At 36.3% G+C, this 13,768-nt stretch overlaps 1 protein-coding gene across 4 annotated transcripts in view; it reads left to right on the top strand.

Annotated features, from left to right (window-relative positions):
• Positions 1-13,768, top strand: part of LOC121826497 (cytochrome P450 3A13-like) — a 52,208-nt gene that overhangs the window by 6,645 nt on the left and 31,795 nt on the right. For 3 of the 4 annotated variants that reach the window (XM_076560626.1, XM_076560625.1, XM_076560627.1), the window contains exons 3-4: positions 7,929-7,981; positions 9,554-9,653. In XM_076560626.1, coding sequence (XP_076416741.1) covers positions 7,929-7,981; positions 9,554-9,653 — 153 coding nt within the window. Of the gene's footprint in view, positions 1-7,928; positions 7,982-9,553; positions 9,654-13,146; positions 13,247-13,768 lie in introns of those variants that run through there. The other variant, XM_076560628.1, reaches the window with a different exon arrangement.

Here is a 13,768-nt window from a genome sequence, read left to right as displayed (position 1 = left end):
AGAATCATATATGGCATATAAACTGTCAGAGTAAGTGTTTAGAGGTTGAGGCAATGCAAAAGAAATCTACATTCTGGGAAGACATAGTTGAAACATTCAATGTATAAGGAGTTACTTCTTGAAGTATAACATTGAGCATCCCAGATGGACTCTCACCAAGGAACACATAGCTATTTCTGGGATTGTGTACATAATTCAAAGTGTTGGGATAACTAGAGAGTAGTGTTGGAAAATCTGAATTAAAGGATCTTCAGGATATGAAGTACAAAGCTGGCCCATAAGGTCAAATAGAGCTACCTCTCAAGAGTCAGTGAAGGCACAAAGTGAATCATTTTGTGAAGGAGAGAAATATCTTGTCAATTTACCATGCAATACATTGATGGGCTTGAGGACACCTATTTTCTGAATAATCTGAGCAAGGATTTTATAATAAGAAGTCAAGATTCAGCCATCATCAGTGGGCAGAAAAATCCAATCTATAGGTCCCCTAGGTTGCAAGAGTGTTCCAGAGGGATATGTAGGAATATCTAACAGTATAGAAGCTAAAAGAAGCTTTGTGCCAATACTGATCAGCTGTGTATGAATGATGATTAGATGTGTTAATTGTAAGGTGTTTGACTCTCGGGAATAAACTTTCTAGAAGAGGGGCCATTATCTCCTCTAATTATGGAGAAATAGAGAGACAAATCATTTGTAGTGTGTTTCAGGGAAGGTCTCAGCCAATTAATATCTCCTAGCATCTTTTTAAAATCAATAAATGTTAGCAGTTACATCTGGATCATTGTGGGAAAATGGTATGTTCTTTTTTAATATGACCTAAATAAGAAAAGGGACCTGTAACCTGTGGTTTTTCTGAGGAGATTTTCAGCTGAGTCTGTTGTAAGTGATTCTGGACTGTGATAAATAAATGAGCAATTACATTTTCAGTAGTTGCTGAAATCACCTAGGTAATAAATCAACTAGGTAGTAAATAATCATAAGAGAAGGGTACTTTTTTCTAACTGGGAGTAAGGTTTGAGCAATAAATTGTTGACACAAGTTGGGTCTATTAGCCATACCATATAGTAGCATCTTCTATTGAACTTTCTTCGTGAGTTTCTGAAAACTAGAGAAAGGAAGGCTAAAAGCAAAATGAGGAGGATCCTGAGGAAATGGGCTTTTGATCAGTTAGACAAGTAGGAGCCAATTCGGGTGATTTTATAACTGCACAAAAAAAGAAGTTCCTTCTTATCCTCTGAGGTATCATAAAGTGAAAGTAATTCAAGAAATTAAGCTACCTCTTGGTCCTCAGGTCCCTGTACTTCTACTTTTTGACATCTTATTTTTATCTTATATCGCCCAGTTAGATTTGAGTATATTGGCTAGATCTACAGGAGTGCTGAATTACAAATGAATCATACTCAAGCATTCACTATAAACAATCATGTATAAAATTTGACAGCACAAACCCAAAATAGGAAACTTATGAGGCCCTCATTGGTGATATTCTGTCTTTAAACTTCGACATCCATGTTTCTGTAGCTGGTTTTCTCCAGTCCTGCTTGGGCTTGCAGCTGCTCAGACCCAAGTAAACATACAGACATTTATATAAACAGTATGGCCATGGCAGGCTTCTTGTTATCTAGTTCTTATATCTTAAATTACCCCATTTCTATTAATCTATAATTTGCTACATGGCTTGTGGCTTACTGGTAGGTATTTTTATATAACGCTTCCTCTGTGTCTGGTTGGCCACTCCTGAGGCAGCCTTCCTGTTCCCAGAATTCTCCTCTCTCTTTTTATCCCACCTATACTTCCTGCCTGGATACTGGGCAATCAGCACTTTATTTATTAACCAATCAGAGCAACACATTCACAGCATACAGGGCAATATTCTCAGCACTTCCCCTTTTACACTGTATGGTAGATTGGGCCTTTGCTATTACAGACAAAAAATAAGAGTTTTCTGGGCTACATGCTGCTTTGATACAAACATAGACCCACTGCTTCTGAGAGTTGATAGCACACATGGTTTTCTAGACCAAGAGCTGGTGGTAAATGTCCCACTGCCATGTTGGAAAGCTGAGGTGGGTGGAGCCAACAGCCACAGCTGCCATGTCAGTCTTAGTAATACTGCACTTTAAAGCAAGTGGTTCACAGTAAGACAGATCCAGATGGAGTGGTTTACAATGTCTGCAAAATGTACATAGGCTTGGAAGAGAGAAAAAAAGTAATGCATGCAGTTATATAAAAAAAATAGACAGTTTTTGTTTTTGTTTTTCAAGATATGGTTTCTCCATGTAGCTTTGCACTTTTCCTGGAACTCACTCTGTAGTGCAGGCTGGCCTCAAACTCACTGAGATCTGCCTGCCTCTGCCTCCCAAGTGCTGGGATTAAAGGCATATGCCACCACCACCTCCAGGTAAAACATAGATAGTTTTTGAAACTAAAGTCTTTTAGAAAAAGTAAAAGTATTATAAAAAATAAGCCACATAAAGATGAAAATCACACAGAGAATATGGATTGTGTTGTCTCTGGTATTTTTAACTGCAAAAAGACATTTGATTGTAAAGGCTGCTCAGTTAAACCTATATATTTTAAAGGTAACTTGACTTCAAAATTTGGATGTAAGGTTATGTTGCTTTGAAAGGGAGGCTCTGCTTTCATTTCCACAGAAAGCAAGAAGCTATGGGTTTGTTCCAGATTAAATTACATCAGGTTTGACCAGCTAAGACCCCCTGAAGTTCTCTGATGACACTGTGGCCCAGATGATCCAATATCTAGAATGGTTTCAAGGCAACTGGCTCAGACAATACACCCTCACAGACTACTCCATAATCCTAAAATTTTCTTTATTTTCCCATAAGGTACAGTGCCCCCCTCCATCAAGAAGTAGTATGAGAAGCTACACCTAAGTCCCCAAATATGCCAAGCTGGATTTGGAGATGGAATTGGCTCACTTCTTCTCTAAACTCAAACATATTGCTAAAAAAAAAAAAAAAAGGTGGAGAGACTCTTCTGTCCCATGTCAGAAGAGCCCTCTGGTATGAGACAGAAAAAAAACAATATTTTTATTTAAAGCAGGTTGATTATAACTGTGATCTCTTTCTGAAGAAGAAAAGGGGATAGTATAGATATGATAGGATGAAAGGTTAGATTAATGAACCTACTTTTAAAGAGCAACAATTTATTTAAGAATGTTTGTAGCTAGAGTTTTTCTGCCTTGCCCACAGTCAGGACAAATCTCTGTCACCTGCCAGTCCCACAGCCACTCAGACCCAACCAAGTAAACACAGAGACTTATATTGCTTACAAACTGTATGGCCGTGGCAGGCTTCTTGTTAACTATTCTTATATCTTAAAGTAACGCATTTCTACAAATCTATATCTTGCTACTTGGCTCGTGGCTTACCAGCATCTTCACATGCTGCTTGTCCTGGCAGTGGCTGGCAGCTGGCTGGCGGAGTCTCCTTCTGCCTTCCTGCTCTTTTATCTCTCCTCTCTGTTAGTCCCGCCCATACCTCCTGCCTAGCCACGACCAATCAGGTTTTATTTATTGACCAATCAGAGCAACTTGACATACAGACCATCCCCCAATACAGCCAAGTGCAGACCATCTCAGACACCTGCACTCAGGCCCATGGTCCTAATCATCCTCTATGCAAACCTGCTGGGTAACGCCACAAGGAGCCCAAGAAGGGCTCCCACAGGACATACATTAACATCCCACAGCAAATGTTTTCCATTGCTATGGACTTTAGTTTATTGATACAAGTTTATACTTAATTTTGTTATACTGTATATATTTCTATTCTCGTTTGAGGTATTATATTTATGTAACTCATTTAGATTATAAAGGATAATTAAAAATACAGATTAATAATTATTTTTCTATGATAGTCATACTTAGAGTCATGTTAAGATTTCTAGGTATACATAGATATAATTAAATTAGGCATGTAATCTTCAAACACTTCAAAGACCTACAGAATATGGCATTTAAAATGTTTTAAAAATTTAGAGTTTCTGGACAGTAAGACATGTCTGCTCCTGGCAGCACAGATTTACTCCAGAGAGGAGGATGGGCATCAAAGATACTCTATATGGAGTTTATGTTCTTCTTGGCAAAAGCAGCCATTTGAGTAAGAAACTGTTCTTGCCTGAACTGCTTGAAAATTGTATTGACTGGACATACAGGACCCATAGGAAGGTGACGACTGAAATTTGCAAGACAAAATAGTCTTTCAGGTTCCTGCTTCACAGAGGAAACTGTCAGACATTTTATGGGTCACAGAGAAACATGATTGAGAGACTCTAGGCCTGTGGGCTAAAGATGGATGCCTCAACATTACAGAGGGACCTTTGGATGACTGTCCAGGCAGACAGCTGTCTCTGTCATTCTAGATTTTTGGAAATTTTTTACAATGCACTTCTTATTTTCTTAGGTAATATTATATTCTTCTGAGGTCTTTGATGTAGTTGCAGACTATATAGTTATAATTTCCTTAGTTGTGATAAAAGATAAGTTAGATATAAAACCTTTCACTCACAAATATAGGATATATAGGATATCTTCTTTAATTTTGCCAAATACAAATAGACTAGATATTATAAATAGACTAGATATTGTAACTGTAATTCTTGCTTGATAATTGTTTTGTTATATGTAATTTTACTATGTTAAAGTTAAAACCTTCCTTTAGGAAAAACAAAAGAAAAGGGGAATTGCTGTGAATATCATTCTGTGTGCTGTGAATATGTTGCTCTGATTGGTTGATAAATAAAATGCTGATTGACCAATACCTTGGCAGGAAGTATAGGAAAGACAAAGAGAGAAGAGAATTTTGGGAAGAGGAAGGCTGTGTCAAGAGTCACCAGTCAGACACAGGGGAAGCAAGATGTAAAAGAACATGTAAAAGTACCAGTAAGCCACAAGCTGCTGTGGGATTTAGCCTTTGCTAGTACAAAACAAAAAAAGACGTTTCTGGGTGACATGCTGCTTTGATAGAAGCATTGACCCACTATTTCTGAGAGTTGATGATTCCCAGAGCTGGTGAAAAATGTACCACCGCCATGTTGGGAAGCTGAAGTGGGCAGATCCAGCAGCCACAGCACCAGTCTTAGTATGCTGCAATTTAAAGCAATAGGCTCAAGGTAATATATAAAATAAGCCATGTAAAGATGACTGCCACACAGAGAAACTGGATTAGGTTCTCTTTGATATTTGTTACTGAAGAAAAACATTTGATTGAAAAAGCTGTTGAATTATGCCAAAATGTATATTTTGAAAGTACCTTGACTTCAAAATTTGGATATAAAGATATGTTGCTTTGGAAAGGAGGCTCTGCTTTTGTTTTCACAGAAAGCCAGAGGCTATGGATTTGTTCCACATTAAGATACATCAGGTTTCACCAGCCAAGATGCCCTGAAAGGTCTCCGATGACACCAAGGCTCAGAAGATCCAACATCTAGAACCATTTCAAGGCAACTGGCTCAGATGACACACCCTCATGGACTACTCGATAATCCGAAAATTTTCTTTGTGTCCCAATAAGATATAGCGCCCCCCTCCAGCAGGAAGTAGTAGGAGAAGCTACGCCCAAATTCCCAAATATACCAAGCTGGCTTTGGAGATGTGTAAAAGTTAAAACCTTCCTCTTTTAAAAAAAACAAACAAAAGAAAAGGGGAAGTGCTGTGGGACAGTCTGTATGTCAAATTACTCTGATTGGTCAATATATAAAACACTGATTGGCCAATGGCTAGGCAGGAAGTATAGGCAGGACTAACAGAGAGGAGAAAAGAAAGAACAGAAAGGTGGAGGGGTCACTGCCAGCCTCGATGAAAAGCAGCATGTGAAGATGCCGGTAAGCCACAAGCCATGTGGCAAGGTATAGATTTATGGAAATGGATTAATTTAAGCTATAAGAACAGTTAGCAAGAAGCCTGCCATTGCCATACAGTTTGTAAGCAATATAAGTCTCTGTGTTTACTTGGTTGGGTCTGAGCAGCTGTGGGACTGATGTGTAACAAAGATTTGTACTGATGGTGGGCAAGGCAGAAAAACTCTAGTTACAAGCCACATGGAAACTTATAGATTAATAAAAATGGGTTAATTTAAGATATAAAAAATAGGTAGCAAGAAGCCAGCCACAGCCATACATTTTATAAGTATTTCAAGTCTCTGTGTGTTTACTTAGGTCTGAGTGGCTGCAGGCCTGGGTGGGACTGGAGAAAACTCCAGCGAAATGTTCCCATACCTTTAAATTTACACAACCTTATTCAGGGAACCAAGGGAATATTTTTTAATGAAAATAAAGAATTTATCTAAGTACCATAGTGATTCATGTCAAAGTATAAGTAGATGAAGCATATGAATGAAAAGAGATTGTTCTTTAGAATCTTTTCCTCCCATGTTTTACTCTCAGCTATTCCTCCATTCTTTCTTACAGGTCCTCATATCTGACACTTTTTGTACATTTAGCACAATAACACTCATTCTTGGTGATTCTAGTAATGTTGAGCCCTGCATTGAGTACCAAATTATGTGAACCAGAAGAAATGAGGATGCCCAAGGGGAAGGTGGTGATATGTTTTGGAGGAATGTGTATGAGACTAAGGAAGACATATTGCTGTGACCAGGAGATCTTGCATTATATGATGAATCATATCAGAATTTTTACTAAGCAGCATAGCTTTTCACATGTTATTTGTAAAGGAGAAAAGGCCATGGTCAGCACACAATTAATCATAAAATGCTGGCAAAAAGAAAACACTATACCTCTGTCACAGATGCATCAGGATTGAACCACAGCCCAGGAAAAAGCCAAATCACCACAAAACCACAACCTTCACTCTTCTGAGGCACTGGATCCAGCCCTAGACTAGACTTTTCCAATTCAGGTCCTGGACAAGAACAAAGAAGTAATGTTCCCTTTGAAATTTCTTTAGGGTCTTGGAAAATGCTTGTTTAGTCTGGCTTTAAATACTAGGCAAAGAACACTACAGACTGGACTCTGTCACCTGTCTAAAGACATAGTTTCATATAATTGACATTCACAGTGGCTGAATATGGAATTCCCTTCTGTGGAATGTTTATTTAGAATGGAAAATGCTCTAGGCTTGATTCCAGCACCATATAAAATGGACATGGAGGCACACACCAGTAATCCCTGCAATCAGGAGGATCAAAATTTCAAGGCCAGTCTTAGATACACAGAGAATTTGAGTCCAGGCTGAGTTACTTATAATTCTATCCCCCAAAATTACAATTGCCACTTAATGATTACATGGAATTTTTCCCCCAGAGTTCAGAATGGAAAATTCAAACTAAGCATTCAATTTTATGTTTTCTTTATGTGAGGCACCATATTCTCCTCACATTGAACAGGGACACTAGAAGGCAAAATCATTTGCCTCTACTTCCTTGCTACTTCTCATTTAATATTACAAAAGGCAATTATATAAATCTAATATGACAAGTAAATGAATGTTCTCTTCAATTTACTGACTATTCTGAATCCTGGAGAAATCATCAAGTGAGTGAAAGGGGCAGTAAGCAGTGAGAAGAAACTAGATTTTGCACATTTATGGCAATCTCCCTGATTCTTGGTGCCCTTAGTCACTCAGGGAATGGGAAAAGACAGTGTTTCAGGATTTCAGAGTCAAAACAAAACCAGAGAACTACCAAAGATAAAGACAGTTGCTACTTTTTAGAGAAGGAAAGTTTTTGGAATGTACAATATCTGGAAAAGAAATCATGAATTCCCCATGTCAAGTGTCCCCTGTATTTTCTTTTTTCTTTCAGAGAACATGGAAGGAATTCTATTAATTGTTGCATAGGAAAATTAAATAATGAGCCTGATATGCTGGGATTTGAGTCATTTGTTTACAGTTTAGTGGACAATAAATGTAGATAAATAATAACTTTTCATTTTCTTTGTTTTCCCAGGGCATATGGAAATACGATATAGAATGCCATAAAAAGTATGGAAATATGTGGGGGTGAGTATTCTGAAAATGTCCAATATGTAGTTTTGTTATAATGTAATATGTAGATATGATGTGACACCAAACTGCATTGGAGAACTTTTTCAGTCCAGAGTTAATTGGGTCACATTTGCCTGATTTAAAGAGTCTGAAAGCCTGTCCTGCCAAGGGTTCCACAAGTATGTTGTTGCCCACAGTCTGAATTAAGATGAGGACATTGCAGGTATAATTTGTCTGCATCCTTTGATGTTCCAGAGACACCTAGCCTTACTTTAACCCAATGTCTTAGAAGGGTTCCTGCCTCTATTTATACTCCTTGAGACTTTTAAAACTTGTAAATTATCCATTAATTCAGATGCATGTAATTTGTGTTCATAAATTCTGAAGATTGTCTCCTTTCCATATAGATTTACACTTAGATAAAAACAAAAATAATTTTATCATAAATATTTCTAGTAAATATGAACTTTTCAAAGATAGCCTAAGGGGAAATAGGCATATTTATACTTATTATTTTTGTTAAATTTAATATGTGTATAAATTACGCTTTTTCAATTTTTATTACTTCATTTTTTTGGTTGAGGTGATAATACAATTGCATCCTTTCTCCTTTCCATTTGCTCCTTCATATACATCCTCTGGTTTTCATCAATTGTTGTTATATGACTCTATGTACATATAAGTGCATTTCTATTCATAACTATGACCTATTTGGTCTGCATAGTTTTTGTATGTATGTTTTCAGGAATGACCATGTGGAACTGGGTGACTAGTTTGCATGATCTTCCCTCCAGAAGACCATTTCTCTTATTTTCAATAATCTTTACCTGCCTGTACTTCTTTCTATAGATTTGAGGCATCCCAGGCCTTCTCCCATGGTTTATTTTTTGAGACCACTTCTCAATATATCCAACATTGGACTGGAAGTTGCTATGAGTCCATATTGTCCTAGAAGTCACTGTCTTCCATATCTACCTCCTGACTACTGGTTTTAGAGTTCTGTAATTCCACACTTTTTTGAATTTTCTTTTACTTTTTAATTTTTGTTATATTTTATGTAATGCATTGACTATTAATAATAATGTGTATGGTTATTTCCTTTCAACACATACTACTATCTTTGAAGAAAATGTGTTGGTTGTGTTACACCACATTGTTGACTTATAGGCTTGTTTCATTAATTATTTTCTGTGATGATTGAGGCAATTGGGGATTTTTCTAGAACTTGGGAAGAAGTGACATCACTATGTTATGTGCAACAAACAAGTGGGAAGAGATTCTGCTTCATCTCTTCTCATCCATCATCAGAAACCACAGTACTCATCACAGGGCTGCTGAGCTGCGAAGACCATTGACCCATGGCCATGGGCATGCTCTGCTGCATTTCTAATGGCTCCAAAGAAAAGTTCCTTGAAACATTACTGCTAATCAGTTGTTAATAATTTTCCTTTAGAGGCAGCAGAGTAGCAGTGAATAAGCACTTGCTATTCTTACAGAAGACCAAGTTTCAGTTCACAGAAACAAGTATTATAGAACCAGAGGTAACATCAGGATCAAAATGTAATCATCTCTGTTTTCCCAATACAGGTTATATGATGGAACCCTCCCTGTGCTAGTCATCACAGACCCAGATATGATCAAGAATGTGCTAGTGAAAGCATTTTATTCTGTCTTCACAAATCGACATGTGGGTATTCCTTTTTAAAAATATGAAGATTCTACACACCAAATATGTTATACACAGGAATATGTATGTATATAAATATGTATACATGTATTCAACAATAATTATTGAAACAACAAGGCATAAATAATAAAAGAGAAGGAAGGAGTATATGGAAGTATTTGGAAGAGAGAAATGTTACAATTACATTATAATTTCAAATATAAAAAATAACATGTAAGTATTCATTGACAATTATTTTATGATCCCACATTGTCTAGCTGTTAGGATTCCTGTTTTTCACTCAGGAGGCCTAGGTTCCACTCCTGATATAGGAACACCTGCATCTTTCAAAAAACTCATCCAGGCTGTGTTGCTGCACACCTTTAATCACAGCAGGCAGGCAGAACTTTCTGAGTTTGAGCACCGCCTGATCTATAAATCAAGTTCCAGGACAGCCAGTGCTACACAGAAGAACCCTGTCTTTTAAAGCAAAGACAAAAAAATTTTATGACAGGCTGGAGATGTTGCTCAGTGGTAGATTAACCTGACCCAGAGTTCAATCTCCAGCACCACAAATGAACAAACATTTTATTATGAAATTCTTATGGATTCACCAAATTTTGAAACAATGTACATGGCATGCTATGTATTTTCATGCTGTTTGTTAATTTTGGGTTGTCACTCTTTCTGTAGGAGAAATTGTCAGCACTCAGAGATAAACAAAAACTTCCCTCATTGCTTCATAACCATTGTTGAAGAGGCACAAACATGCTGTCTAAGTGGGAATTCATTGTGGTCACTTCTCAAGGGGGAAGAGCAGATGACCTTGGTCATCAGAGGATTGGCAAGCAGAGTCACAAAGCAGAAGTCACTAGTTCATTTTAGCAGCTCTTCTGTCTCAGGGCAGAGGCTGGTGTACTGTCTCCTTATACTTATGTCACCCCATAGTCCCTAAGGAAGCTTGGTAATCATAAATAAGGTTAAAGTTTGTGTTTTCCTTTCTCCTTCAGTTTTTCTTAGGCAGTTTACTTATTTATTTTATGTTTTAGTGTATTTAAGCTTTATTAGTAAGTGTCAGTGCTTGCATTCAAACTCAGTTAGGTCTGATGACAGACCTAATGTAATTTATCCACATTTATATACCTCCTTGTATAAACAGCTTAGAATGGTACTTTCAAAATTTTTTAGTTAAAATACAAATATATATCATTTGTTTTCTCCTACTCATCCCTCCCCTGCTCCCACCCCAGCTCCCTTTAGATGATATAAAATATTGAATCCCTGTGTCATTCAACCGTCGATAGTGTTATTCATCATTCCCTCTTCCTCTCCTTCTGTATTTTCCTCTTTCTTCCTTCTCCACTTAAAAGTCCCTCCCATTTTCCCCATTTCTCCTTCTTATTACCTGTGTCCTGCTATTTCCCTCTTAGATGCCCCCCCTTGTCGTATCCCCATTTTGCTTTCCTCCTTTCTGTGATCATTCTCTATTGTATACACACATAGGATGATTGAGGCTAGGAACCAAAGGAATTAAATATCATGGGGTATCTGTCTTGGTGGGTCTGGGTTATCTCACTCAATATAATATTTTCTAGTTCTGCTCAATTACTGCATGGTTTCAATTTAAGTTTCTGCTGAATGGTATTCCATTATATACCTATACCGCATTTTCATTATCTATTTACTATCTATTTATAGAAGGATATTTAGGTTGTTTTATTACCTAGTAATTGTGAACAGATTATCAATGAACATATCTGCGCAAGCATCTGTGGAGTAGGATGGTGTCTTTTTTGAAGAATTGCCAAGAAGTGGTAAATTTGGGTTATATGTTAGATGTGTGTTTGGTTTATTGAAGAACTAATCACAATGATTTTCAGATTGCACCAGTTTCCAATCACACAGTAGATTATGATTCTATTTTCCTACGTCCTCACTAGCATTTATTGCTACTGGTTGTCTTGATTTTAGCCATTCTGAAATTGGTAATATGATATCTCAAAGTTGTCCTAATTATTATTTACCTAATTTCCATGGGTAACAAACATTCAGTAGATATTTTTAGACTTTTAATTTCTTCTTTTGAGAATTTCTTCAACTTTATTACCCACCTTCCTTGAGACAGAGTGTCTCTTCATAGCCCTGGTTGTCCTAGAACTCATTATTTCGACCAGGCTGTTTTTCAAATTGCATAAATCCACCTTCCTCTACCTCTGGAGTACTGGTATTAAAGGTGTGAAACACTATGCCCGTCTCTCATATCTCATTTTTAAATTCAGTCATTTGTTTTCTTAAGTCTTTGATTTCGGGTACCTAATAGATTCTGATATGAAACCCTTATCAGATGTACAGGTGGCAAAGATTCCCACTTTGTAGAGTTTGCCTTCAACTCAAATAACTGCCTCCTCTGCTGTACAAAGCTTTTAAATTTTGTGAGGCAATATTTGTCAATTATTAACCTTAATTTCCAGACATAAGGAGTCCCGTTCATGAAATCCTTTCCTATACCTATATTCTTTAGGGTCCTGCTTCAGTTTTCTTCTGGAAAAGCTAGAATTTTAGATTTTACACTGATGTCTTTGATCTATTTGTAGTTAGTTTTATGTACAATGATCAGTGTGGATCTATTGCATTCTTCTACATGTGGACATCCTGCTTTCTCAGCACAATTGTTGAAAATACTGTCTATTCTCCAGTGTGTATTTTTGGATCTTTTTCAAATATCAGGTGACTGTAGTCATGTGTACTCATGTTTGTGTTCTTCAATTGATACACACACACACACACATACATATATATATATATATATATATATATATATATATGTTTTTGCACCTGTAGGATACTATGTTTATTAGCTGCTGTAGAACATATTTTGAAATCTGGAATGATAATTACTTCTGCATTGTTCTTATTATTAATTGCTGTGGCTATCCAGAATCTTTTCTGATTCCATATGGATTTTAGAAATTTTTTTCTAGTTCTTTGAAGAATGTCATGGTGATTTTCTTGGCGTTGCCTTGAATCTATAAATTCCATTTGGTAGAATCATTATTTTCACAATGTCAGTTTTACCAGTCTAGAATCAAAGGATGTCTTTCCATTTGTATTATCTCAGTCTCTTTCTTCTGTGATTTAAATATTTCACTGTAGAGTTCTTTACCCTCCTTGATTAGGATCATTGCAAGGTCTATTATATACTTTGAAGGTATTTTAAAATGAAACATGTCAACAATCTTCTTAGCCTGCTGGTATACCTAAAACTACTGATTTTTGTAAGCTGAATTGTATCCTGACTCTTGAAATTGTTCATCATTTCAGCAAGTTTTCTGGTAGAATTTACATATATAAATTTTCTCCATTGAGGATAATGTTTGCTGTGAGTTTGTATTATAAAGCATTTATTATTTTGTTATGAATTATATATTTTATTTGATGTTTGTTCTCTCATTCTTACTCTCTTTTATAATGAGGGTATGTTTATTTGTTTTCAAACACTGTCTCAACAGTATCTCTGGAACTCGATATGTAGTCCATCCAGGCTGATGTTCACCTCACAGATATCTAAATGCCTCTATCCTGTGTGCAGAGTTTAAAGCATACAACAACACTGTGTTGAGTATTTTAATAATTTGTTTTTATAACTTTTATTTTTAATTTAAAAATTATGTGTGTGCCTGTGCATCAGTATATGGGTATGTGTACATGAGTAATGACAGTAATTCTTATTTTTTAATGTCTCTATTATTTCATATATGTATGTATTATACAATTTATTATTATATTATTGCAATATATAGAATCCATTCTAACAGACAGACATATAATACATACACACACACACACACACACACACATATATATATATATATATATATATATTGCTTATATTCACATCCTATTACCTCATTTTGTCACTCTCCCACTCTTACTGTTCTTCTCCATCTACTAAATTATTTTTCTGCTACTATAATGCCTTTAAATAAATTTGGTGATGCAGTGAATTTATTAAGTGTTGATTATAAGAGACCATATATTGGAGAGTTATTTGCAGGAATATAGACATCCAATTAATCTGTACACTGTTGAAGTAAACAGTTCTTCCTTCTCTGGTTGTCACTACCTGCCTATAAATC

Source organism: Peromyscus maniculatus, chromosome 23, assembly GCF_049852395.1.
Source record: "Peromyscus maniculatus bairdii isolate BWxNUB_F1_BW_parent chromosome 23, HU_Pman_BW_mat_3.1, whole genome shotgun sequence".
Lineage (NCBI taxonomy): Eukaryota > Metazoa > Chordata > Mammalia > Rodentia > Cricetidae > Peromyscus > Peromyscus maniculatus.
This window is presented reverse-complemented; position numbering and strand designations above follow the sequence as displayed.